General features: G+C 47.2%; 2 protein-coding genes across 3 annotated transcripts in view; one reads left to right on the forward strand and one right to left on the reverse strand.

Moving 5' to 3' along the window:
* The window catches only part of LOC140740275 (adenylate kinase isoenzyme 5-like), a 115,928-nt gene extending 102,181 nt beyond the window's left edge, over nucleotides 1-13,747 (forward strand). For both annotated transcript variants that reach the window (XM_073069404.1, XM_073069405.1), the window contains 3 exons: nucleotides 825-941; nucleotides 9,500-9,691; nucleotides 13,452-13,747. In XM_073069404.1, the coding sequence (XP_072925505.1) occupies nucleotides 825-941; nucleotides 9,500-9,691; nucleotides 13,452-13,517 (375 nt within the window). In that variant the 3' untranslated portion in view covers nucleotides 13,518-13,747. The remainder of the gene's footprint in view (nucleotides 1-824; nucleotides 942-9,499; nucleotides 9,692-13,451) is intronic.
* The window catches only part of khsrp (KH-type splicing regulatory protein), a 76,992-nt gene continuing 61,440 nt past the window's right edge, over nucleotides 11,522-27,073 (reverse strand). The window contains exon 21 of the mRNA XM_073069403.1: nucleotides 11,522-12,140. Coding sequence (XP_072925504.1) covers nucleotides 12,132-12,140 — 9 coding nt within the window. The 3' untranslated portion in view covers nucleotides 11,522-12,131. The remainder of the gene's footprint in view (nucleotides 12,141-27,073) is intronic.

Here is a 27,073-nt window from a genome sequence, read left to right on the forward strand (position 1 = left end):
CAGCTGCTTGTGATAGAACCGTTCTCTCATCTCAGGAACCAGTCAATGAAATGCCATAGGGAACAGTTGTTTGTCTCCAATCACCTTAAAATTATGCCTTCTTGTAATAGCCATTTCCACCCTGGGAAAAAAGATGCTGGATTTCCTCTCTTATCATCATATCTGTTTCTATCATGTCACCCTTCATCTTCCTTCACGCCAAAGAGAAAATCACAGTTCACTCAAACTTTTCTGATAAGGCATGATCTCCAATTCTTCAACAGCATTCTGGTAAATATCCTATGGACCCTCTCTAAAGCTTCTACATCCTTCCTATAATGAGGTGACCTGAATTAAACACAATATTTCAAGTGTGGTCTAATCAGGTGAGATTTTTCCAACACACAGGGGGGTAAGTGTGGAGCACGCTGCCAGGACCAGTGGCAGGGACGCATCAGGGACATGTAAGACACTTACATAGGCTCATGGATTTAAAAACTTGGAGGGCTATGTGGGAGAGAAGGGTTAGAGTGACCATGGAGTTGATTAGAAGGTCGGTACAATATCATGCCACCCTATCAGCTTGTGAGGCAACTTTGTGAATCTATTGCCACAGATCCCATCCCTCTGTTCCTCCATGCTGTTAATAACCGTACCCTTCACCTTGTACCCTTCCTTCAAGTTTGACCTTCCAAAGTGAATCACCACGAGTTTCTGTTTTGAACTCTATCAGACACCTCTCGGCCCAGCTCGGTATCCGGTCCGTGTCCTTTCGTGGCCTATGCTGACTGTGATTGATCCTGTAACTGGTTGTTGGTCTTCTGACTTTGTCTCTCTGCTTTCAGGGAATCACGCTGGAGATTCTCAGAGATGCCATGCTGGAGAACCTGCAGGAGACAAAAGGCTTCATGATCGATGGCTATCCCCGGACCCTAAAACAGGCTGAAACATTTGATAAATCAGTGAGTGTCGAGACTGACAACACACCTACTGTTCTGCCTACTCTCCTCCCACCCACTCCTGTCCTCATCGATCCCTCAGAGCCTCCCTATGTTAAAATGCAAAGCTGAAATGTTGTGCAACGGGAGCCCCAGTAATTCCCCATTAATTGGCATTGGTTCACCGTGCACAGAGTTACAAAGAGAAACTTCTGTCTGTGTGCCATCTACAGGCAGGGCATCCCATACACAAGTACATCGAGATAGTGAGAAGCAGAACAGGATACAGAATACAGGAACAGGTCACAGTTACAGAGAAAGTGCTGTGTGGGTTGACGATAAGGTACATAGGCCATGGTGAGGTAGATGAGGAGATCAAGAGTTTGTCTTTTAGCGTACAAGATCATTCTTCCTACGGGAGTCTGACCCTGTCATGCGTATGCCATGATTATATGTATGTGTACATACTCACATGGACATGGGTATGGACATGTGTGTGTGTCTGTGAGCGAGAGGGAGTGTGTCCTGTGTATGCTCATGGATGAGTACCCTTACAGTAGCCTGATGAAAGTACAAATACACACAGTGTATGCATGAACCTGCTTGAATACATACATGCATTTGTGTTTCAGTGCATACACAAGTGTGGACACATCTGCGTGTACAGGTGCACATTTACGTTTTTGAATAGAGAATGATAGTGACCTCTTGGTGACAGTGGACACCAACTTTTGGAATGTCAACATGATCTCCGGCTCCAGCCTGGAAGAAGCCGGATGTGCTAAAGTTCTTTGCTGGATTTTCCCAAAAGCATCACTGTGGCGGAGAGGAAGGTTCCAGAATGGGCAGTCAAAACTGTCCAACATCAAGGACATGCATATCGAAAGATGCCAGAGAAGAACCAGTAACATCAGGAGGGTTCCCACCCACTCTGCCCATGGACTGTTTGTCCCACTCCCATCACGGAGGAGACTGTAGCATCCACGCCAAAACCACCAGACTCAAAAAAGGTTACTTTCCCCAAGCATTAAGGCTGATCAACACCTCCACCCACTAACCCAGCCATCCAATTCCCCAACCACCATTATTTTATTATTTCCTGGGGTCAGAGTCACCTGATGTACAGACACTCCAGTGCATAGCGTCACTTTATGTTCGCACTATCGATCTATGTATATAAGCTGCCTTCTGTATTTATATTTACCGTGTTTTATTGTTTTTTATTCTGCATTGGATCTAGAGTAACAATTACTTTGCTCTCCTTTACTCCTGCGTACTGGAAATGACATTAAACCATCTTGAATCTTGAAGTTTGTCAACACTTTAGATGTCACTAAGATGTCTCAGTGCCTGAGAAGAACTTGGTGATCTGCCTCAAAGACTGTCATTCAGTAGCACTTACATCTACAGTGATGAAGTGTTTTGAGAGGTGATGAAGCATGTCAGGTCCTGCCTGAGAAGCGAGTTGGATATGCTCCAATTTGCCTACCTGAAGTCCACAGCAGACTTCATCTCATTGGCTCCTCACTCAACCCTGGAATATCTGGACAGCAAAGATGCTTACATCAGGATGCTCTTTATCGACTACAGCTCAGCATTTCAGTACCAACCTCCCCTCAAAACTAATCAAGAACTTGGCCTCAGTACCTCTTGTGCAGTTGGATGCTCAACTTCATCACTTGCAAACCCCAGTCAGTTTAGATTGGTAACATCTCCTTTACCATCTCTATCAGCACAGGTGCACCACAGGGCTGTGTGATTAGCCCCCTGCTCTACTCACTTTATAACTGTGTGACTAAGCACAGCTCCAATGTCACATTGAAGTTTGCTAATGACACCACCGGCGTGGGCCAGACCAAACGTGGTGATGAATCAGCACATAGGAGGGAGATTGAAAATCTGGCTGAGTGATGCCACAACAACTCTTCACTCACTGTCAGCGAAACCAAGGGGCTGATTACTGACTTCAGGAGGAGGAAACCAGAGATCTATGAGCCAGTCCTCATCAGAGGATCAGAGGTGGAGAGGGTCAGCAACTTTAAATTCCTTGGTGTAATCATTTCAGAAAACCTGTCCTGGGCCCAGTACGTGAGGGCAATTACAAAGAGAGCACAGGAGTGCCTCTACTTCCTTAGCAATTTGTCATGATTCGGCATGACATCCAAAACTTTGACAAACTTCTATAGATATGTGGTGGAGAGTATATTGACTGGCCCCATCATAGCCTGATATGGAAACACCAATGCCTCTGAACGGAAAATCCTACAAAAAGTAGTGGATACAGCCCGGTTCATCACAGGTAAAGCCCTCCACACCATTGAGCACATCTAAACAGAAAGCTCTCGTAGGAAAGCAGCATCCATCATCAGGGACCCCAACCACCCAGGCCATGCTCTCTTCTTGTTACTGCCATCAGGAAGAAGGTACAGAAGCCTCGGGACTCACATCACCAGGCTCAGGAACAGTTACTACCCCTCAACCATCAGGCTCTTGAACCACAGGGGATAACTTCACTCAACTGCACGTGCTCCATCACTGGGTTCCCACAACCTATGGACTCACTTTCAAGGACTCTTCATCTCATGTTCTTGATATTTATTGCTTATTTATTCATTCATTCATTCATTCATCCATTTATTTATTTATTTATTTATTGTTTCATTCTTTTTGTACTTGCACAGTTTGTTGGCTTTTGCACACCAGTTGAAAGCCCAGTTGGTGGAGTCTTTCATTGATTCTATTTTTGTTTTTATTCTATTATGGATTTATTGAGTATGCCCACAAGAAAATGAATCACAGGGTTGTGTATGGTGAACTTTGAACCTTGAAAGCCCAGCCCTTGCCGTGGTCTGTGTTTGTAGCTGTCACAGGTGAAGAATTTTACTGAGGATACCTTCATTGTGTTCAAGATAGTGAGTGTATTGCCATTCTTCAGTACACCAGTGTAAAGGAGAAAGAAATGATTGTTATTTTAGATCCAATGCAGCATAAAATCACAGTAAGGACAAAAAAAAATACAATAAATGTAAAACCGATCCTATAAAACACTTCTTTACTTACTGCTCTGCAGCATCTCGGGCAGCAATGAAATCCTCCATCTCTGGTGGTGCTCAGAGCTTCCATGTCAGTGGCTTCCTCTCGGTCTTCACTACCGTCAGTCATGCAAGTCCTGGTGGAGACTCAGGAATACCGTCACACTTAAGGTGTAGAAGCATCCTTCATTGCTGTTTCCGTAACAATTTTGTTTTACCAATCGGTTGTCAGCCCTGAGCTGAACCCCCCAAACCTAGAGGACCAGTGGACCACTCTTGGTCTGACCTCTACCCTTTAACCTGTTTGGTGTGGGTGACCCTACCGAGAGCCCAAGCATAAAGCCCTGACTCCAGCCAACATCATCGACGCTACACAAGCCTCCAAATCCAACGACAAGGTTGTAGTCCTCCTGGAGGCCTATAAAACACATTGTACAAGTAACTGTTGAGTGTGGTTGTACATGTGTAAGATTAACTTATCTACATGCACCGATTGTACGTACATAAAGTGACACTCGGAGCAGGAGAAAATGACAGGAAATGATAAAGTGACAAAGTGATTCTTGGCAAGAGAAACTCCTCTAGGTATCAGCAGGGCAGATGAAAACACAAAAGGACAGTGACTGTGTCAGTGTAGGTGTGAGGAGTGGAGTGTAAAGTGGCAGTGCATGGGGGTGTGAAGGGTGCTGGGGGCTGTGGAAAGGAGTGCCCGGTGTGGGTGTGGGGGGTGGTTGGGTGAGTTAATGGGTGGACGTGATGGCTCAGGGGAAGTAACTGTTTTTGTGTCTAGTGGTCCCGATGTGGATACTGTGTAGTCTCCTCCTTGATGGGAGTGGGATAAACAACCCAGAAGCAGAGTGGGTGGGACCGAGGTTCAGACACCTCACAGACTCTTTCCTGTTGAGCTTTAAGGAGGAGAAATACCTCACAAACTCCCTATGTGAAGACGATTTCCATATCCCTTTAGACTCTATCTTCCGCCTGCACCCGCCCCAACCAACTCAACCTTCTTCCGACTGCTTCTCCAGCTTTGCTGCACTTGGAGGGTGGGGCTGCCACGGGTACAAATGTGTCTGGGAGGGACTGGTTTAAACCAGAACGAAGAGCTAACCCAGTTCCCTGTGGAGTTCAGCAACTTGCAGGAGTTCCTGAGGGCACCATGCTGCTGAAATTCGGTCATCTGCTGACCTAAAACGTGGCTGATCTCAGTAAGTAATATCAATGGCTGGTTGGGGTCCTTCCTGCTTCAGTGGAAGGTTTAGGAAGTGCTGAATTTCAAACAGGCAGTGTGGATGTTAAGTCGGCCTCCATCACATTGACGTACACAGAGAAGCCACTTTATTGGGTACGTCCTGTATCTCAAAGTGACTACTGAGTCCATGTCCGTGTCTCCTGTTTCTCAGTCTGTGTCTGTGTCTCCTGTTTCTCAGTCTATGTCCGTGTCTCCTGTATCTCAGTCTGTGTCCGTGTCTCCTGTTTCTCAGTCTATGTCCGTGTCTCCTGTTTCTCAGTCTGTGTCCGTGTCTCCTGTTTCTCAGTCTGTGTCTGTGTCTCTTGTTTCTCAGTGTATGTCCGTGTCTCCTGTTTCTCAGTCTGTGTCTGTGTCTCTTGTTTCTCAGTCTATGTCCGTGTCTCCTGTTTCTCAGTCTATGTCCGTGGCTCCTGTTTCTCAGTCTATGTCCGTGTCTCCTGTATCTCAGTCTATGTCTGTGTCTCCTGTTTCTCAGTCTGTGTCAGTGTCTCCTGTTTCTCAATGTATGTCCGTGGCTCCTGTATCTCAGTCTATGTCCGTGGCTCCTGTATCTCAGTCTATGTCCGTGTCTCCTGTTTCTCAGTCTGTGTCCGTGTCTCCTGTTTCTCAGTCTGTGTCCGTGTCTCTTGTTTCTCAGTCTGTGTCCGTGTCTCTTGTTTCTCAGTCTATGTCCGTGTCTCCTGTATCTCAGTCTATGTCCGTGTCTCCTGTTTCTCAGTCTAAGTCCGTCTCCTGTATCTCAGTCTATGTCCGTGTCTCCTGTATCTCAGTCTATGTCCGTGTCTCCTGTTTCTCAGTCTATGTCCGTGTCTCCTGTTTCTCAGTCTGTGTCCGTGTCTCCTGTATCTCAGTCTGTGTCCGTGTCTCCTGTATCTCAGTCTGTGTCCGTGTCTCCTGTATCTCAGTCTGTGTCCGTGTCTCTTGTTTCTCAGTCTGTGTCCGTGTCTCCTGTTTCTCAGTGTATGTCCGTGTCTCCTGTTTCTCAGTCTGTGTCCGTGTCTCTTGTTTCTCAGTGTATGTCCGTGTCTCCTGTTTCTCAGTCCATGTCCGTGGCTCCTGTATCTCAGTGTATGTCCGTGGCTCCTGTATCTCAGTCTATGTCCGTGGCTCCTGTTTCTCAGTCTATGTCCGTGTCTCCTGTATCTCAGTCTATGTCCGTGTCTCCTGTTTCTCAGTTTATGTCCGTGTCTCCTGTTTCTCAGTGTATGTCCGTGTCTCTTGTTGCTCAGTCTGTGTCTCCTGTTTCTCAGTCTGTGTCTGTGTCTCCTGTTTCTCAGTCTGTGTCTGTGTCTGTGTCTCTTGTTTCTCAGTCTGTATCCGTGATCTCCTGTTTCTCAGTCTATGTCCGTGTCTCTTGTTGCTCAGTCTGTGTCCGTGTCTCCTGTTTCTCAGTCTATGTCCGTGTCTCCTGTTTCTCAGTCTGTCTGTGTCTCCTGTTTCTCAGTCCATGTCCGTGTTTCCTGTTTCTCAGTCCATGTCCATGTTTCCTGTTTCTCAGTCTATGTCCGTGTCTCCTGTTTCTCAGTCTATGTCCGTGTCTCCTGTTTCTCAGTGTATGTCCGTGTCTCCTGTTTCTCAGTCCATGTCCGTGTTTCCTGTTTCTCAGTCCATGTCCATGTTTCCTGTTTCTCAGTCTATGTCCGTGTCTCCTGTTTCTCAGTCTATGTCCGTGTCTCCTGTTTCTCAGTGTATGTCCGTGTCTCCTGTTTCTCAGTCTATGTCCGTGTCTCCTGTATCTCAGTCTATGTCCGTGGCTCCTGTTTCTCAGTGTATGTCCGTGTCTCCTGTTTCTCAGTGTATGTCCGTGTCTCCTGTTTCTCAGTGTATGTCCGTGGCTCCTGTATCTCAGTCTATGTCCGTGTCTCCTGTTTCTCAGTCTATGTCCGTGTCTCCTGTTTCTCAGTCTGTGTCCGTGTCTCCTGTTTCTCAGTCTATGTCCGTGATCTCCTGTTTCTCAGTGTATGTCCGTGATGTCGTTTCGCAGTCTATGTCCATGTTTCCTGTTTCTCAGTGTATGTCCGTGGCTCCTGTTTCTCAGTCTATGTCCATGTTTCCTGTTTCTCAGTGTATGTCCGTGGCTCCTGTTTCTCAGTGTATATCCGTGATCTCCTGTTTCTCAGTGTACGTCCGTGTCTCCTGTTGCTCAGTCTATATCTGTGGTTTCCACTTCAAGGTCTGACATGCTGTACAGTCAGAGATACTCTTCTGCACATGTGTCACCTTCTGGTCAGCCTGAACCAATCTGGCCATTCTCCTTTGACCTCTCATTAACAAGGTGTTTTCACTCACAAAACTGCTGCTCACTGGATTTTTTTTTGTGTTTTTCACTCCATTCTCTGTAAACTCTAGAGATTGTCATGAATGAAAATCCCAGGCGACCAGCAGTTGTGATACTCAAACCACCCTGTCTGGCACCAACAATCATCCCACTGTCAAAATCATTTGGATCATATTTCTTCCCCATTCTGACGTTCGCCCTGAGCAACAACTGATCCTCTTGACATTGTCTGCGTACTTTTACGCATCGAGTTGCTGCCACTTCATTGGCTGATTAGACATTTACATTAACGAGCAGGTGTACAGGTGTACCTAATGAAGTGGCCACTGAGTGTAAGTACTTATTAGTGGGTGTTACAGACTGAGTTAGTACTGTAGCATAGGTACAGCACCCTTGGTGCGTCTAGTAAGGCCAAATTGTTATTGACCCGAACCAGGACAGTGGCAATCTGTATATCTGCAATCCATGGACTTAGCCAAATTTCTCCTATAAAGCTCTGGTTAGTTCACATCTGGAGTATTGCGTAGAGTTCTGCTCGCCCCACTATAGGAAGGATGTTGGGGCTTTGGAGAGAATGCAGAAGAGGCTTACCAGGATGCTGCCTGGTTTAGAGGGCATGGGCTATCACGAGAGGCTGGATAAACGTGGGTTGTTTTCTCTGGAGCACCAGCGGCTGAGGGGGGATCTGATAGAGGTTAATAAGGTTATGAGAGACATAGATGGACTGCACAGAGAGAGAGTATCTGTTTCCCTGGGTTGAAATGTCTAATACCAGAGGGCCTGCATTGTAGGTGAGAGAGGGTAGGTTCAAGGGGATGTGAGGGGTAAGTTTGTTACTCAGAGTTGTGGATGCCTGGTATGGTGGTAGAGGCAAATACACTGAAAGCTTTTAAGAGAAGTTTGGACAGGCACATGGATGTAAGGAAGATGGAGGCATATGGACATTGTGTAGGTAGGAGGGATTAGTGTTTGGGGGTTTTGATTTGCTTTCTCGGTATAACATTGTGAGCTGAATGGCCTGTTTCTGTGCCCTAAGTGGTGAAATCAAACCCACTGCCAGCTCGTTCCACACTCACACAACCCTGAGTGCTGGTGCGTCATCACTGCGCCCTTCTCCGGGAGCTGCTTCCCGAGTTAGAGACACTCACATCAACCCCTCACCCACATGAATCATGCCACAAGTGGAGGTGCCAGTACTGGGAGTCATACACTCCAGTTCCTGGTGAGATGAGTCAGATTAAATGAGACGGTCACAGACCGATTGGTTGGCCAGTGTGAAAGAGGCTGTTTTCCCCAAGTCAAGAGTCATGTGGATGAAATAGTCCCAGCATGAACGACCACACACGATGCTGGAGGAACTCAGCAGATCAGGCATTATCTACTGGGGAAGGGAAATGGACAGTTGACGTTTCTGAACAAAGAGAGGGGAGATTGTCGTGAAATTTGTTGACTTTGTGGCAGCAGTACCATGCAATCGTAATGATAGAAAAAAAACTGAATTACAGTAAGTTTATATATTAAATAGCTCAATTAAATAAATAGTGCAAAAGTATTGAGGTGGTGTTCATGGGTTCAATGTCCATTCAGTAATCAGATGTTGAGGGGGAAGAAGCTGTTCCTGAATCATTGAGTGTGTGCTTTCAGGCTTCTGAACCTCCTTCCTGATGGTAACAATGAGAAGAGGGCATGTTCTGGGTGGGAAGGGGGTCTCTTAATGATGGACGCTGCCTTTTTGAAGCATCGCTCCTTGAAGATGTCCTGGATACTATGGAGACTAGTGATGGAGCTGACTAAGTTTACAACTTCCTGCAGCTTATTTTGATCCTGTGCAGTAGACCCTCCCCCGTACCATATGGTGATACAGCCAGTTAGAATGCTCTCCATGGTACATCTGTAGAAATTTGAGAGTTTTGGTTGGTGCAAATAGTCACTTGAAATAATGAGTCGTAGAGCAAGTGCTCAGATTGATCTCTGCGTGGAGATGCATCAACCTAACGGCCGTCTCTTCCTCTCTCCCCAGTTCATACCTCCCACCATCGTACTGCTGATTGACTGCAGCCCTGAGGTCATGAAGCAACGGCTAATAAACCGCGGACAAACAAGCGGACGCTTCGATGACAACGAGGTGACCATCAGCAAGCGAGTTGAAACCTACTTTGCTGACTCTGTTCCCGTTGTGAAGCACTACGAGAGCAAAGGACTGCTGCGGAAGGTACAAACTGCTTCACGTCTTCCTGCCAGTTGGCTCTGATGAAAGGCGTTGGCTTTGGGGAGTCAGAGAGGGGGAGGCAACGTGGCCCCACCGCCTATTCACATTCACCCACTTCACTTACTTCCCCTACGTACTCGGTAACCTCCCTCCCGGATTCCACCACACCCAGAGACCAATCCGCCCACCTTTGGACGGTGGGAGGAAATGCACGCGGTCACAGGGAGAACGGATAAACTCCTTATAGGCAGTGTCGGGAATTGATCTGCTGAAAGGTGGTGAGCAATTTCTCCCTCCATTCTACCGATCATTATAACATTGGGTGCTTGTGGAAAAGTTTTTGCACGACCACGTGGAGGGTCTGCGTTGACTTTAATAGAGAGATGTGAATGGGACTGTAAAAATACTCCCCCTTCAGGTGGCATAGTGATACGGCAGGCAACGCTGCTGCCTCAGGGCTCCACTGACCTCAGCTGCTGTCTGTGTGGACTCTGCACGTTCTCCCTCTGGCCTTGTCACCTTCCCTGAGATGCTGGGGGGGAAGAGTGGGGCTCTGGTTTCCTCTCCCATCCCAAAGATGTGCTGGCAGGTAGGGTAGTTGTCTACTATCAGTCACCCCTCATGTAGATGGGTCCCGGGCAGACTGAGGTGAGTTGGTGGGTGTGCGGGGAGAACACTTTACAGGAAAGGTAAGCAGATGAAAGCCTTATTCCTGCTCATCAGAAATCTATGAATCTGCCTCAACGGTATTCAAAGGTTCTTCCGCCCACCAAGCATTCTAATTCTGCTCATCTGTCTTAGCTGGTGTGTCCTTAGTTCTAGATTGTACAAAGGAGGAAACATCCTCTCCCATACACTCAATGAAAACTGCTCAGGACTTTCTGCAACAATAACAATTATAACATCATACTCAGGATCTGGGTGTTGCTGGCTCATTCAGCCTTGGGAAGATGAAAGAGGGTGCAGTGTGTTACAAGGAATGGTGAGATAGACTACTTTAGAGGGGCCAAAGGACAACAATACAAGAGTAACACATGACCCCAAAGTCAGCAATTCGCTTGAATTCAATGATTGCAATGTAGTGAAAAATCCAGAAGTATTTGATGGGGTCATTACCTGACAAGAGTTTGATAAAACATTGGGTTGCAGAGAAAGCTATTAACAGAAGCGGTTCGATTTTATTAGTAGAGGCATTGAGTTCTAAAGTGGTTATGTTGCAGCTTTATAAAACTCTGGTTAGGCCACGTCTGGAGTATTGCGTACAGTTCTGGTCACCCCACTATAGGAAGGGTGTTGAGGGTGCAGAAGGGGTTTACCAGGATGCAGCCTGGATTAGAGGGATGTGCTAACACGAGAGGCCGGACACGCTTGGACTGCTCTCTCTGGAGCGCCGGAGGCTGAGGGGAGATCTGATAGAGGGTTACAAGGTTATGAGCGGCATGGATAGAGTGGACAGGGAGTATCTGTTTCCCAGGGTCGAAATGTCTAATACCACAGGCCTTGCATTGAAGGTGAGAGGGGGTAGATGCAAGGGGGTCTGAGGGGTAAGTTTTTTTTGACACTTGCAGTTTATTCTGCTGGTCATCTGGGAGTTGCATTTTATCCCTAATTTCTGATTATCAGTTTACAGAAAGAGACTAATATATACTTGCGGTTGCATGGCACAATCCTTGTGAATAAACTTGTTCAGGTGGGATTGAGTATCCATAGAAGATATTTCTTTCACCTGTATTTGCTGGCATTGGGCCTAAAAACAATCTGACCATAAATGCTCTATATTATTTAGTCCTTGGTGATGAATATGGGCAATTTGCCAATAAATGCTCCTATAAATTCAAAGATTCAAAGTACATTTATTACCAAGGTACGAATGCAGTGTACAACTCTGAGACTCAGTTCAAAGTACATTTATTACCAAAGGATGTATACATTATAGAACGTTGAGATTTGTCTCCCTAACAGGCAGCCACGGAACAAAGAAACCCAAAAGAACCCATATTTTAAAAAAGACTGTCGAACACCCACTGTGTATAGGGAGAATAAAACATCTTCAAGCAAGTAAGGTTCTGAACTGAAGTCCACAGAGAGAGTCCCACAGTTCAGCACAGAGCTGAATCGTGGAGCAGTGACCTGAACCAGTCTGTCCCTCACCTTGACCCCCGACACCCTGCCCTTTTCAATCTGGCCCGATGCCTGAATCAGTGTCCAAGCATTGGGTTTAAGCACGCCGACGCACCACCTCGATTCAGCCTGTAACTGACCTCGCCGATTCGGCACAGCACTTAAGCCTCCATGCAGACATCGAGTTCAGTTGAATTGGTATTCGCTCTGGGGTCGCCGCCTCGATCCGGCCTTCAGCACAGCGTCTAAAACGATCGAACCTTGGGTCTTCCTCACACTCGGAAGTAGGCTCGCCACCTTGCCTCGCCTCGGTTCTGCTGCATCAAATTGTCTACAAGTCCAAAGGGAAGTTACAAACTATTACTTGCAATGATCATGTGCCAGGAAAAGAGTGATTAACAAAGTGTTGGGTTGTTTCCTTTGTTCCAGTGGCCACCAGCCAGAAATCACACCATTAAGCCAGAAGCCCCATCTTCCCCACTGACTAAGAGCCACGGAACCAGCCGTTCAAAGAAAAAACATCAAACATCAACTCACAAAACGGCAACAAAAAATGAGTGAAAACACGGAATACAAAACACAAAAACCAAAAAGGCATATTTCAGTTCATTATCTGCAGACCATCCCAACTCAAAAATCACCCAAAAGAACCAGGGCCAGAACTGGAACACATCGTAAACCTGAATTAGAGTCTGAGTCTACAATCGGCCTCAATTAAACCTTGCTCCAACACCACGGAGGGTCAGAGGGAACACTCGAACACAAGGTCGGAAGCAGCGAGAGGGAGGCTGAGAGACCACCACACGCACACAGCTTCTCCGGCAGCAGCGAGCGAGAGGCCGGTAAACAGAGCTGTCTCTGCACTCACTGCGATGATTTCAGTCTTACTCAGGGCTTTAATCGGCGGGAGATGGAGTCTATCACAGGCCCGAGCCCCGTCTCCTGGCTTCCTGGATTTGCTCACAGCCTGGTGGATCACTTTCGGAGACAGCAAAGGCCCGGATTGCCTGACTGGCCCAAAATCATACAGCCAGAATATAGATAACACGCTCCAACAGTAGCAGAGCCACATCTGAAATAAAGATATTTTTAAAAAGTGAAATAAATTGCTGTGTGAACAGTCTTGAGGGCATCACTTTTGGTAGCTTTGTTGGCTGGTTCCATCTTCTCCCAGAATAATATTACAGATCCAGAGAAAGTGCAGAGCAGGCAGACAATAAGGTTTAATGGGAGTGATTATGAGATGTAGAACTCATCTTTATTATAGAAGAGGTTGATTCAAGAATCTTGTAACAGCGGGATAGAAGCTGTCCTTGAGCCTGATAGTACCTGCTGTCAGGGTGTAAGATCTTCTACCTGATGGAAGAGGGGTGGACAAAAGAGACTGTCCAGGGTGGCTGGGCTCATTAATTACACTTTCCCTAGGCCGTGGGAAGTGTGGACTAGTGTCCATGATGGGTAGGCTGGATTTCATGGTGAGCTTGTTGTCCACAACTCGTCAAGGGCAAAGCTGGTATGTATCTGGGAAGGTGGGATAGGTGAAAAGGGAAGAGGTGCATAAACCACAAGTGCTACTTTGAACAGTGTGTGTTGTCACCAGTGTGCTGACCGCTTTAGTGAAATTTCTCTTGGTCTCTCTTAGATTCAAGGGGAAGGAACAGAGGAGGATGTTTTCCAGAGCATCACCGCCATCGTTGATGAACTTTAGCGGCAGAATCTCCAAGTCGAAAGATCCCAGAGCAGCTGTCCGTGAATCCGATTCCCCGCAATTGGCACCGAGCATTTGTGTTCCTGGCTGCTAAGGAGGATTAACCGAGACCCCACCAATAAAAACTCCTGGATAACTTTCCCCCACAGCCCTTTAGAACTAATGTTCCGTCACAGTGATTTTGCGTGTATACATTCTTTACAAAAAGCAGGGATGAATACAAATTTTTCTTTTGAAGCTAAGTACTATATATACGTAAGAAAATGCAAACCCTGTGTCTGTGTAAACTCAGCACAAGTTTGGGTCTGATCTGGGATCTCGTTCATAATTTGAGCACAGTTACTCTGATGCAGGGCAACATCTGTAACAGAAGGCATAAGACCAATCGGGGCTCAATTTACTGCATGGCACTAAACCAGCAAAGACTCCCTAACGTCCCCCCCCAGTGGGACACCATTACCCCCAGCGCTGGCCAACCTCACAGACCAGTTTACCAGTGCTTTATACAGCGTCACGCTGTAGTTGGGGATTAGACTGCGTCACAGTGCTGCCGGTGAGTTGGCCTGTGGAAGCTGCTGCAGATTGGCTGCCAACTTCTGACTGAGATAAAAACCAGAAATCCCCGGGGGGAAAATCTCAGCAGGGCAGCCAGCGTCTGTAGAGAGAAACAACAGACACTTTGTCAGAACTGGGGAAGAGAGAGGCAGGGAGGATGGATATGTGGAACAAAAGAAGTTTAATTCTACTCCCCATTCCCATGCAGACTATCTCTACCCTTGCAACGCACACAAAATGCTGGAGGAACTTAGCCGGTCACGTAGTATCTATGGAAGAATAAGCAGTCAACATTTTGGGCCGAGACCCTGCTGAACTGCGTGTGTAGCTGGGATTTCCAGCAGCTGCAGATGTCGTGTTTATCATCTGTACCTTCGCCTCCTTCACTCATCTGTACCCTCGCCTCCTTCACTCATCTGTACCCTCATCTCCTTCACTCATCTGTACCCTCGCCTCCTTCACTCATCTGTACCCTCGGTCTCCTTCACTCATCTGTACCCTCGGTCTCCTTCACTCATCTGTACCCTGGCCTCCTTCACTCATCTGTACCCTCAGTCTCCCTCACACATCTGTACGCTCTGTCTCCTTCACTCATCTGTACCCTCGCCTCCTTCACTCATCTGTACCCTCATCTCCTTCACTCATCTGTACCCTCGCCTCCTTCACTCATCTGTACCCTCGGTCTCCTTCACTCATCTGTACCCTCGGTCTCCTTCACTCATCTGTACCCTGGCCTCCTTCACTCATCTGTACCCTCAGTCTCCCTCACACATCTGTACCCTCTGTCTCCTTCACTCATTTGTACCCTCTGTCTCCTTCACTCATATGTACCCTCGCCTCCTTCACTCATCTGTACCCTCGGCCTCCTTCACTCATCTGTACCCTCGCCTCCACTCATCTGTACCCTCGCCTCCACTCATCTGTACCCTCGCCTCCTACACTCATCTGTACCCTCAGTCTCCTTCACACATCTGTACCCTCGCCTCCTTCACTCATCTGTACCCTCGTCTCCTTCACTCATCTGTACCCTCGGTCCCCTTCACTCATCTGTACCCTCGCCTCCTTCACTCATCTGTACCCTCGCCTCCTTCACTCATCTGTACCCTCGGTCTCCTTCACTCATCTGTACCCTCGCCTCCACTCATCTGTACCCTCGGTCTCCTTCACTCATCTGTACCCTCGCCTCCTTCACTCATCTGTACCCTCGCCTCCACTCATCTGTACCCTCGGTCTCCTTCACTCATCTGTACCCTCGCCTCCACTCATCTGTACCCTCGGTCTCCTTCACGCATCTGTACCCTCACCTCCTTCACTCATCTGTACCCTCGCCACTCATCTGTACCCTCGGTCTCCTTCACTCATCTGTACCCTCGCCTCCTTCACTCATCTGTACCCTCGGTCTCCTTCACTCATCTGTACCCTCGGTCTCCACTCATCTGTACCCTTGCCTCCTTCACTCATCTGTACCCTCGCCTTCACTCATCTGTACACTCGCCTCCACTCATCTGTACTCTCGCCTCCTTCACTCACCTGTACTCCTCAGCCTCCTTCACTCACCTGTACTCCTCGGCCTGCTTCACTCACCTGTACCCTCGGTCTCCACTCATCTGTACCCTCGCCTCCTCCACTCATCTGTACCCTCGCCTCCTCCACTCATCTGTACCCTCGCTTCCTTCACTCATCTGTCCCCTCGGTCTCCTTCACTCATCTGTACCCTCGGTCTCAACTCATCTGTACCCTCGCCTCCTTCACTTCTCTGTACCCTCAACTCCACTCATCTGTACCCTCGCCTCCTTCACTCATCTGTACCCTCGCCTCCACTCATCTGTAACCTCGCCTACTTCACTCATCTGTACCCTCGCCTCCTTCACTCATCTGTACCCTTGCCTTCACTCATCTGTCCCCTCGGTCTCCTTCACTCATCTGTACCCTCGCCTTCACTCATCTGTACCCTCGCCTCCACTCATCTGTACCCTCGCCTCCTTCACGCATCTGTACCCTCGCCTCCTTCACTCATCTGTACCCTCGCCTCCTTCACTCATCTGTACCCTTGGTCTCCTTCACTCATCTGTACCCTCAGTCTCCACTCATCTGTACCCTCGCCTCCTTCACTCATCTGTACCCTCGCCTCCTTCACTCATCTGTACCCTCAGTCTCCACTCATCTGTACCCTCGCCTCCTTCACTTCTCTGTACCCTCGCCTCCACTCATCTGTACCCTTGCCTCCACTCATCTGTACCCTCGGTCTCCTTCACTCATCTGTACCCTCGCCTCCTTCACTCATCTGTACCCTCGCCTTCACTCATCTGTACCCTCGCCTCCACTCATCTGTACCCTCGCCTCCTTCACGCATCTGTACCCTCGCCTCCTTCACTCATCTGTACCCTTGGTCTCCTTCACTCATCTGTACCCTCGGTCTCCACTCATCTGTACCCTCGCCTCCTTCACTCATCTGTACCCTCGCCTCCTTCACTCATCTGTACCCTCGCCTCCACTCATCTGTACCCTCGGTCTTCACTCATCTGTACCCTCAGTCTCCACTCATCTGTACCCTCACCTCCTTCACTTCTCTGTACCCTCACCTCCACTCATCTGTACCCTCGCCTCCTTCACTCATCTGTACCCTCGGTCTCCTTCACTCAACTGTACCCTCAGTCTCCACTCATCTGTACCCTCGCCTCCTTCACTCATCTGTACCCTTGGTCTCCTTCACTCATCTGTACCCTCGCCTCCTTCACTTCTCTGTACCCTCACCTCCACTCATCTGTACCCTCACCTCCACTCATCTGTACCCTCGCCTCCTCCACTCACCTGTACCCTCGCCTCCTCCACTCATCTGTACCCTCGCCTCCTTCACTCATCTGTACCCTTGGTCTCCTTCACTTATCTGTACCCTCAGTCTCCACTCATCTGTACCCTCGCCTCCTTCACTTCTCTGTACTCTCACCTCCACTCATCTGTACCCTCACCTCCACTCATCTGTACGCTCGGTCTCCACTCATCTGTACCCTCGCCTCCTCCACTCACCTGTACCCTCGCCTCCTTCACTCATCTGTACCCTCGCCTCCTTCACTCATCTGTACCCTCGCCTCCACTCATCTGTACCCTCACCTCCTTCACTCATCTGTACTCCTCGGCCTGCTTCACTCACCTGTACCCTTGCCTCCACTCATCTGTACCCTCGCCTCCTTCACTCATCTGTACCCTCGCCCTCCACTCATCTGTACCCTCGCCTCCTTCACTCATCTGTACCTTCGCCTCCTTCACTCAACTGTACCCTCGGTCTCCTTGACTCACCTGTTCCCTCGGTCTCCTTCACTCACCTGTACCCTCGGCCTCCACTCACCTGTACCCTCGCCTCCTTCACTCATCTGTACCCTCGTCTCCTACGCTCATCTGTACCCTCGCCTCCTTCACTCATCTGTACACTCGGTCTCCTTCACTCATCTATACCCTCGTCTCCTTCACTCATCTGTACCCTCGCCTCCTTCACTCATCTGTACCCTCGTCTCCTTCACTCATCTGTACCCTCACCTCCTTCACTCATCTGTACCCTCGGTCTCTTTCACTCATCTATACCCTCGCCTCCTACACTCATCTGTACCCTCGCCTCCTTCACTCATCTGTACCCTCGGTCTCCTTCACTCATCTATACCCTCACCTCCTTCACTCATCTGTACCCTCGCCTCCTTCACTCATCTGTACCCTCAGCCTCCACTCATCTGTACCCTCGCCTCCTTCAGTCATCTGTACCCTCGTCTCCTACACTCATCTGTACCCTCGCCTCCTTCACTCATCTGTACCCTCGGTCTCCTTCACTCATCTGTACCCTCGCCTCCTTCACTCATCTGTACCCTTGTCTCCTACACTCATCTGTACCCTCGCCTCCTTCACTCATCTGTACCCTCGTCTCCTACACTCATCTGTACCCTCAGCCTCCACTCATCTGTACCCTCGTCTCCTTCACTGCCAGGGGTGACAATCAAAGCAACCTAGAGGAAGAGTGCTTCATATTCCATCAGACAGTCTACAACCCAGCAGCAGGAACTTTGAATGCTCTAGTTTCACTAAACGGCAACCACTACCCCCATCCCTTTTAAATCTCTTCCTGATCTACCCAGTCTTTCCTCATTCACTCCAATTCTCATTGTCCTGTATTTCCCCTCCTTCACCACTCCACCTGCCTATCAACCCCACACTCGTCCCACTGGGATCCCTCCTTACTCCGATCGTATCTCACCTCCCCACTGATTCCATTCTCCACCTTCCTCTCCTATCAGATTCCATCATCTGCTGCCCTTTGTTAAATTCACCCATCGCCTCTCAGCCTCTGCTGCTACGTCCGCTCTCCACTCTTCCAACTGCCTATCATCCCTCCTCACCTGCATCCACCCACCACCTCCCAGCTGATTAAATGGTTCCATTTAACATCGGAGAATGTCTACAGTAAACATCCTGAAGTTCTTACTCTTCACGGACATCCACAAAACAAAAAAAAAGAATGACAGAAACATCAGAATCCCAAAGCTGCCCCCCATGAACATGCACCAGCAGAAGTATTGACCGTCTCCCTTGCACCAGCGTGAGCACCGACACCCCCCACCATGTAAGCAATAGCACATACTTCAGCTCTCCTCTCATCCACCTGCCAGTCATCCCTCCTCACCTGGATCCACCTATCACCTGACAGCCGTTTCTCCACCCCTTCTCCTCACCCTGTTTATACTACCTTTCAGTCCAGATGAAGACGTCTCAACCCTAGTCACATAGCGCCCAAACTGATCCAAAATGCCGCTACCCTGCGACCGCCACAGAGTTGTTATGTTGGTATGAAACACTCTCAACCCCGATGAAATGATTGTTGCAAAGGGTCAAATTCCTTATTTCAATCCTTTACTAGCAATTACCAATCACGCAATCTTGAAGTGGTCAGCAAAGAAATGATCTCCACCGGTTCCAAGCTACAAACTGCCATGAAAGAAGCAGGAATACGAGACTTATTCCCTTCACTTTTACCACACCCACACTAATGTGACTAGTTACCATAAGAAAAGCACAGAATGAATCCATGACTCACATAAATAGGATTACATGAACGAGTTTTAAAACTGTCTTCACAAAATGGCTTCTCGTGCATCCAGCAAAATATTGGCATATATTTTGGAAGTGGACCCCTGACCCATTAGAATGGGTGAAGAGCACAAAGTTGATTTATTTGTTTTGTCAGGAGTTGGGCACTACTGGCAAAGCCAACATTGTCCATCCTTCATTTTAACTGGGTGTCCTGCAAAACCTTTACAGAGGGTATTTAAGAGCCAATATGGACAGCAATGTTTGCCCACTTCAAAACTGTGTTTCAAACCAAATACACAGCACGAACAGCAAAACATGTCATACTTGCCACGAGCTGCTGTCCGTTTGGTATAACTTTTGAAAACATTGCTGACAAAATGTAGGAGCAAAATTGATCCAAAATCAAAACAAAACAATTTCCATCAGCCTGCGACCCCAGGCGGAGTTGTTAAACTTGGGTGACACGCCCACAGCTCCAGTGATTGTTTCAAAGAGTCAAACTCCCCATTTCAATCCTTTATTGGCAATTAGTAAAACATAAGATTAAGCATTACTGAGCATTATCTCAGCGGCCCCAGGCTATAACCTGCCACAAAATAAGCATGAATACGAAACTTATTCTCTTCACTTTTACTGTGCTCGCACTAATGTGACTAGTTCCTTAAGGTTGTTATACCTGAGGAGTGGTAATGGGGACAAGCTCCCACTACCTATTAAATACTCCCAAAGGCGTATGTCTCAAATAGCCTCTGACAACCAAGTCCAGCTCCTGGCCTTCACGTGTGGCTACTAATCCCAGCAGAACCATTTCTACTGACAGGAGAAGGGGCAAAGGTGGGTTACTGGCGCCTTAAAATCAGTCACTTTGAGGGAATGGGGCTCATCAGCTGTGAAATATATCAGCTCCATATACCAAATAGCTCCAGTCTCCTGCTGTGAAAAGGAAGGCTATGCTCTTCAAAGACTTTTCTTGTCTGGACTGACGGCATACTATCTCTAAACTATTTATTAATTGATTGAGATACAGCTCAGAATAGGCTCTTCTCAGCAATCCCCCGACATCATCCTAGCGTAATCACGGGACAATTTAAAACACCCAATTAACCTTCCAACTGCTTAGGACGTTGGACTGTGGGAGGAAACCAGAGCACCCGGAGGAAACCCAGATGGTCACAGGGAGAACGCACAAACTCCTTACAGGCAGCAATAGGAATTGAACCCAGGTCCTTGGTTTTGTAAAGCGCTGTGCCAATCACAATGCTACCATGCTGCCTCAAACTATCCTTGCCTGGACATTACCTTAACCTTTACCTTGCTGCAATTTACACAATTACGGCGGGAAGTGTGGAAACCTCCGTATAACCCTCACTTCCGTCACTGATGAATCAATTCCTCTCCGCAGTGAACCATATTCAGAGGGAAGACTCAAGAGTAGCAAGGACAAGAATGTAGTAGAATATCTGGGGTTTGGTAGCAACACCATTGACCATCTCCTAAAGGACACATCTACCAGACTACCTCTGCGGCACTGAGATAGAAAACCAACATGAGGAAACAAGCTACAATCTAGCTGTCTCACTTCTGTCCCTGACAATATTCGTAAGGTTGTCTCCACGATCTGTGTGGCGACCAGAGTCCTGCCCTTACACTTCCCACTGTGTGACGTGATGCCACCTTTGGGACAGATTCAAAACATATCAGCATCTCTAAACATCAGTCTGAAGTGGAGGGCCCATCTCAGTGGCATTGACATCTCCTTCACAAAGCCAGTCTTCAGCTAATTTGAAATAGCTCTCATGAAATCAAGAGGGCTGAGGACACTGGATGCAGCAAAGACTATGGGACCAACCACTCTTTTTTTAATTTGTTATTTTTATTGAGATACAGTGCAGAATAGGCCCTTCCAGCTGTGCCACCCAGCAACCCCCAATTTAACCCTACAATTTACAATGACCAATTAACCTACCAACCAGTAGGTCTTTGGACTTTGGGAGGAAACCCATTAGGTCACGGGGAGAATGTACAAACTCCTTATAGGAGGTGGGACTGGGAATTGAACCGGGTTTGCCTGTAGTGTAAAGCGTTGTGCTAACCACTACGCTACCGTGCCACTGGCCTATCTGTAGTGTAAAGCATTGTGCTAACCACTACGCTACCGTGCCACTGGCCTATCTGTGGTGTAAAGAATGTGCTTCAGATCAGGTCCTCCAATACATATGTGGGAACTCCACATCTTTGTGGAAAAGCGACCAAGGCATATCCTCTCCACAGAGAATAAGCCGAACTCAAGCCAGCTTATTTTTTTCCCCAGAAACCACTCACAACCATCAGCAAAGTGGTGGAAGGTGTTATCAAGCATACTGACTCAATAGCCAGTCATGTTCAGCTGAGGTTTGGCCTGGACCACTTGCAGGCCTGAGCAAAATATAATGGTGACTGTCCTTTGTATTATGGCATCAGGGAGACCTGGTAAAACCAGTCAGTGTGGAAGTCAAGGGGAAAGATCTCCACTAATTTAAGACATTTTGTGTAACACCAGGCAGCTTTGAGACACAACACAGTAGGCTGGGATTATCCTGTGTGCATCAAACTATGGTTTGCATGGTACAGGCTAGCTCTGCCCTCTCCTCCAACATGTTGACAACAGCTCATCTTATTTCTATCCTTCAGCACATTTCACTTCAGTCCGTATAGATTAACCCTTCATGGTCAGTCTAGCCCACCCTTATTATAGCTCAAAATACCAACACTCCAATCACAGAAAGCAAAACAAATTGTTAGTTGTAGGATATGGGGAAGCCCAATTTGTCTGCAGGTTACGAGGACCTCTGTTGGCCGGGATCAACCATGGACGTTGCATCCCAGCTATCTATAGCCAGGGCAGCACAGTAAGGAGAGCAAGATGTTGTCCCTGTAGCAGGCTCCCCCTCTCCATGCAGCTGATGAATCAAAAGGAATGGCAGAGATCGATACCATTTGACAGCAGTATTGTCGCAGGAGTTGCCAGTCAGCGCTGAACTCAATGTAGGACTGCCTTAGGGAGTCCATCTCCAGATTTTTCCTTAGGGTTTACTCCAAAGCCTTCCCCCCGAGTGGGGATAGCCCCAAGAGAGCAGAGGTGAGATCAGCGTTTCCCTTCTCCTAGGTGAGTTGCTAACCGCGGCTGACAAACCCCATCTGCCTGAAGCAACTTGTTTTAAGGCACCAGTAATCTGCCTTTGCCCCTTCTCCTGTCAGTAGAAACAGTTCCACTGGGCTTAGTAGCTAAGCCACACATAAAGGCCAGGAGCTGGACTTAATTGTCAGAGGCTAGTTTGAGATGCGCGCTAGTGGGAGCATTTAATAGGTAGAGGGAGCTTATCCCCAGTACCCACCCCACCGGCTATAACAACCTTACGGAATTGTCAGCAACTAGCAATGCAGTATTGGTGGGATAATCAGGTTTTAGACACGTGCAGTGATAACTATTGGCCATTGGAAGACTCCTCTGCTCATTGAAGCTAGCGTCATGGGATGTGTTACATCTATGTCTTAAACAGATGCAACTCCAATTTAACATTTCATCCAAAAGACTGCACGTCAGCCCAGTGATTCAGCCTTGACTCTGTGCCATAGCTCCTCAAGCAGATCCTGAACCCACAACTTCTGGATATGAAGCCAAGTGGCATCTACTGTGTCATCTACTGTGGCATCTACTGTGTCATCTACTGTGTCATCTACTGTGGCATCTACTGTGGCATCTACTGTGTCATCTACTGTGGCATCTACTGTGTCATCTACTGTGGCATCTACTGTGGCATCTACTGTGTCATCTACTGTGGCATCTACTGTGTCATCTACTGTGGCATCTACTGTGGCATCTACTGTGGCATCTACTGTGTCAGGGCTGAGAACTTTGCAGCAAATCTACGATTTGAAAGTACCGCTTCCCCCATGTGCTTCTGTAACACTTAGTCACATTGCAAGGGAATACCATTGGACAACAATTTTTTCCAAAAGCGTTGCTTCCTCAGAATTCTTTTTAAATTTATGATAGACCACTTGAAGCTAAACACAAATGTAACTTCAGACTACTTGTATCACGCAAGAGATTGGAGAAATAGGAAATTAACTTTTATGAATAACAGTGCTGAAGTTTCACTATAGTTCAACTAAGCTGACTATGTTTTGTCGATGATTTTCATTTGTACTCAGTGTCTGAGGCTTCTCACTTAAGCGTCCGACAATAATCAGCCAGCATTGATGGATTCCAGTTACCCTGATATCATTTCACCAAGTCCTGGTGAAACCTTTCACCATGCTTTTCACTGACAGCGCCAAGATTTGCAGGACAGAAGTCTAAATGGGAATGTTGAAAATGAATCTTTACTGATGTGTTGCACTTCATGGCTTTGTATGTTTGAAGCATGTTGTCAACCGGCTGTATGTAGCTTGCTCCTCTGTAGTTGCCAAGAAAATTTCCAACAACATCTTTGAATGCCTTCTCCGGTCCCACTAGAAGTTCTTCAAATTGCCTGTCATTGTTAACCTGTTTGATTTGCAGACCGACAAAAAATGCCTCCTTAACCTTGGCATCAGTTGTTCTGACTTGAATTATGAACTGAAACAACAAATATAGAGGGAAATATCATGGTGATTTTCATGATCAGCAGCCCAAAATCCATAAGATGCATCCAAAAGTATGCAGGAAGCAAGATCTTTGTTGTCCAGTGCAATCTGTCTTTGATTCTGGTGTGGCAAATCATTTGATTCCATTCAGTAAGGGTGTGGAGAAGCACTAATCCAGAACTGAACCCCTCGTGTCTGAGACGTCATGGAGAATTATCCAGGTAATGTATCAAAAAGGGAGGGTAGCTGCATCCATGAACCAATCTAACTTTCGGAGCAGATGCAGCAAAAATTAAATGATGGCAATTGTCTCCACCAGGCACCAAGGCTACAACTAGCAAGTTAATGCTTGAATTTCAGAACTGTACACTCCCACACACCCCCACCCACTGCCACAGTAGGGAAGCCTCCTCCCTCGGATCCAGAGGGAGAGGTAATTGGGAAGATAGTACTCTCCTCTAAAGAGTGTATGAGCTAGAATAGCAACAAGATCACCCAGAGACAAATAATGTTGCCAAATCTCAGCCCTGTTAATTGGCTTTTGATTCTTTACTCATACCACATTCAACAAGGACCAGTTTAATTTTACAGTTCTCCAATTTGTGAATAAAGCGTGTCTAATTTAACGGATTGTTGGGTTTGTGATTTGCTGAACTGCAACCTTTTCGAGTTGACTTGATAAGCTATTGCAACAAATCGAATCAGTGAATTCACTTCTCCAAGCACGCTAATGGCAGAATTAATTAATAAATCTAAATGAGTGTTGTACACACTTACATCTGAGTCAAAAGATGACAGATTCAAACCAAAGCTTGTAGCACCCAAATACCAGTGCTGCTCTATGGGCCAGGGACATTAACTGTCACAATCAATCTGGCACCACTGATATTCTCAATTCTTCTGGGAGTCCTGGACGATTTGCTTTCATCCAGTTCTCCGGGTTCAGAAGTGATTTAAAAGGGATAGAGAGAGGGGGAAAAGGGAAAGAGGGGTGGCATTACTGGTTAGGGATACTATTACAGCTGCAGAAAGGGTGGGTAATGTAGCAGGATCCTCTTTTGAGTTAGTATGGGTGGAAGTCAGGAACAGGAAGGGAGCAGTTACTCTATTGGGGGTATTCTATAGGCCCCCTGGTAACAGCAGAAATACCGAGGAGCAGATTGGGAGGCAGATTTTGGAAAGGTGCAAAAGTAGCAGGGTTGTTATCATGGGTGACTTTAACTTCCCGAATATTGATTGGCACCTGATTAGTTCCAATGGTTTAGACGGGGCAGAGTTTGTCAAGTGTGTCATGGACGAATTCCTGTCACAGTATGTTGACAGGCCAACTAGGGGGAATGCCATACTGGATCTAGTATTAGGTAACGAACCGGGTCAGGTCACAGATCTGTAAGTGGGTGAGCATCTGGGGAACAGTGATCACCGCTCCCTGGCCTTTAGCATTATCATGGAAAAGGATAGAATCAGAGAGGACAGGAAAATTATTAATTGAGGAAGGGCAAATTATGAGGCTGTAAGGCTAGAACTTGCGGGTGTGAATTGGGATGTTGTTCTTGCAGGGAAATGTACTATGGATATGTGATCGATGTTTAGGGATCTCTTGCAGGATGTTAGGGATAAATTTGTCCCAGTGAGGAAGATAAAGAATGGTAGGGGTGCTGCACTGATGAAGAGGGCAGTACACACCATCAACAGTGCTATCTTTTAGTTGAAATAGTAATCCAAGGTTGCTCTCCATGTCAAACAAATATTCAGTCTTAGAATTGCAGAGCAAAGAAACAAGCCCTTTGCCCCATCACATCTACTATGACCTTCATGTACCTTTCTTCACAGATCCAGCACTTGGTTCTTGACTACTCCCCCTTGGTGATTCAAAGGACATCCATGTGGATGAATGTCTCCACCCAGCCACCTGTCAGACAGTGTGTTCTAGATTGCAACAACCCTCTGTGAGGAATATTTATCACCAAATCCCCTCTATACCTCTTACTTTAACGCTATGCACTTTAGTTTCAGATTGCTCTCTTATGGCAAACAATTTCTATCTACTCTATCCATGGGCTCAAAGTTGAGTACCTTTATTAGGTCATCTCTTGGACTTAAACTGCAGAGGAATTCTCCCAGTGCCCATCCAACACCAGGATGAAGAGTCCAGTGGTTTGTATCATTGCTGCTTATGGAGATACAAATATGGGCTCCTCTAGATTTTTAGCTGACATGTTGGTGATAGTTACCTCCAGTTGATCTTTGTCTTTTCGTGTGTCTCCCCCTAGCCGTCAGTCTGTGGGTTTTATTGCCATGTGCTTGTTTGTTTTCATGCCCCATGTGCTCCTGTCCCCGCTCCTGCTCTACTCCAACCCCTGTATTACTGACTATCCGTCTCTCACCTGTTTCTCTGTCACCTGTGTCTCATTGTGCTCCACCTATCATCTGCCTCTCTGTTCATTGCTCCGTGTATTTCAGTCCTGTGCTTTCACCCGTCTGTTGCCAGATTGTGCCAGTGAGTTTTCCTGAGCCTTTCCAGCATTTGTATCTGAACTCTGTCCGTCTGAATATTAACTTTGCCTGTTTCCTGATTCTGGTTTTTGGATTTCTTTGGAATTATTTATCTTCGCCTGAACTTCGATGCCGACCTTTTTGCCCCTCTGGATTTGCTACTCAGTGAATATCACGGTGCGTACAGTACTTGGTCTGTGATTGGGTCCCTGTTTCAGCGCCCTGACATACCCAGACACTTCTTCAAGTTAGCCTGGGTGAAATTGCCCACCATGATTAGGAAGGCATCAGGGCACGGTCTTGTGACTGCTAGTCATGGTGCTCAGCTCCCCCAGCGCCTTCTTGACATTCGCCAGGAGTGGAATGGGGCACCAGTACCAGGATAGATGAGGGCGGGGAACTCCCTCCGCAGTTAGAGGATTCAAAGAGTTACCTAAGTGCAAGACTTTAATTGCTTGATTTTGCTGGGATTACATACATTTGATCAAGATGTGCCCTGTAAGCTTATAAACTTCTACGAAGTGTTATGAAATAATCGCTTGGTCAATAAAACACTGCTTTACAGCCCTGTTATTAGTTACTGTGCAGTAAAAGCTCCTCCAATTTGAGACGAAAAAAATATAAAATCTAAAGTTAGCATTCCCAACTGTTCAGGCATAGCTGAGAGGTGATTGTAGTTAGGAGCTTGATATCTATGGATAAACAATCTATCGAAAGGACAGGCAGGTAGGCTGAGGAGGAGTGGCTCTGCTGGTAAACAAAATTAAATGAAACCCTTAGAAAGAGGTGACGTAGGATCGGAAAATATAGAACCCTTGTGGGTA

Source organism: Hemitrygon akajei, chromosome 16, assembly GCF_048418815.1.
Source record: "Hemitrygon akajei chromosome 16, sHemAka1.3, whole genome shotgun sequence".
Taxonomy (NCBI): Eukaryota; Metazoa; Chordata; class Chondrichthyes; order Myliobatiformes; family Dasyatidae; genus Hemitrygon; species Hemitrygon akajei.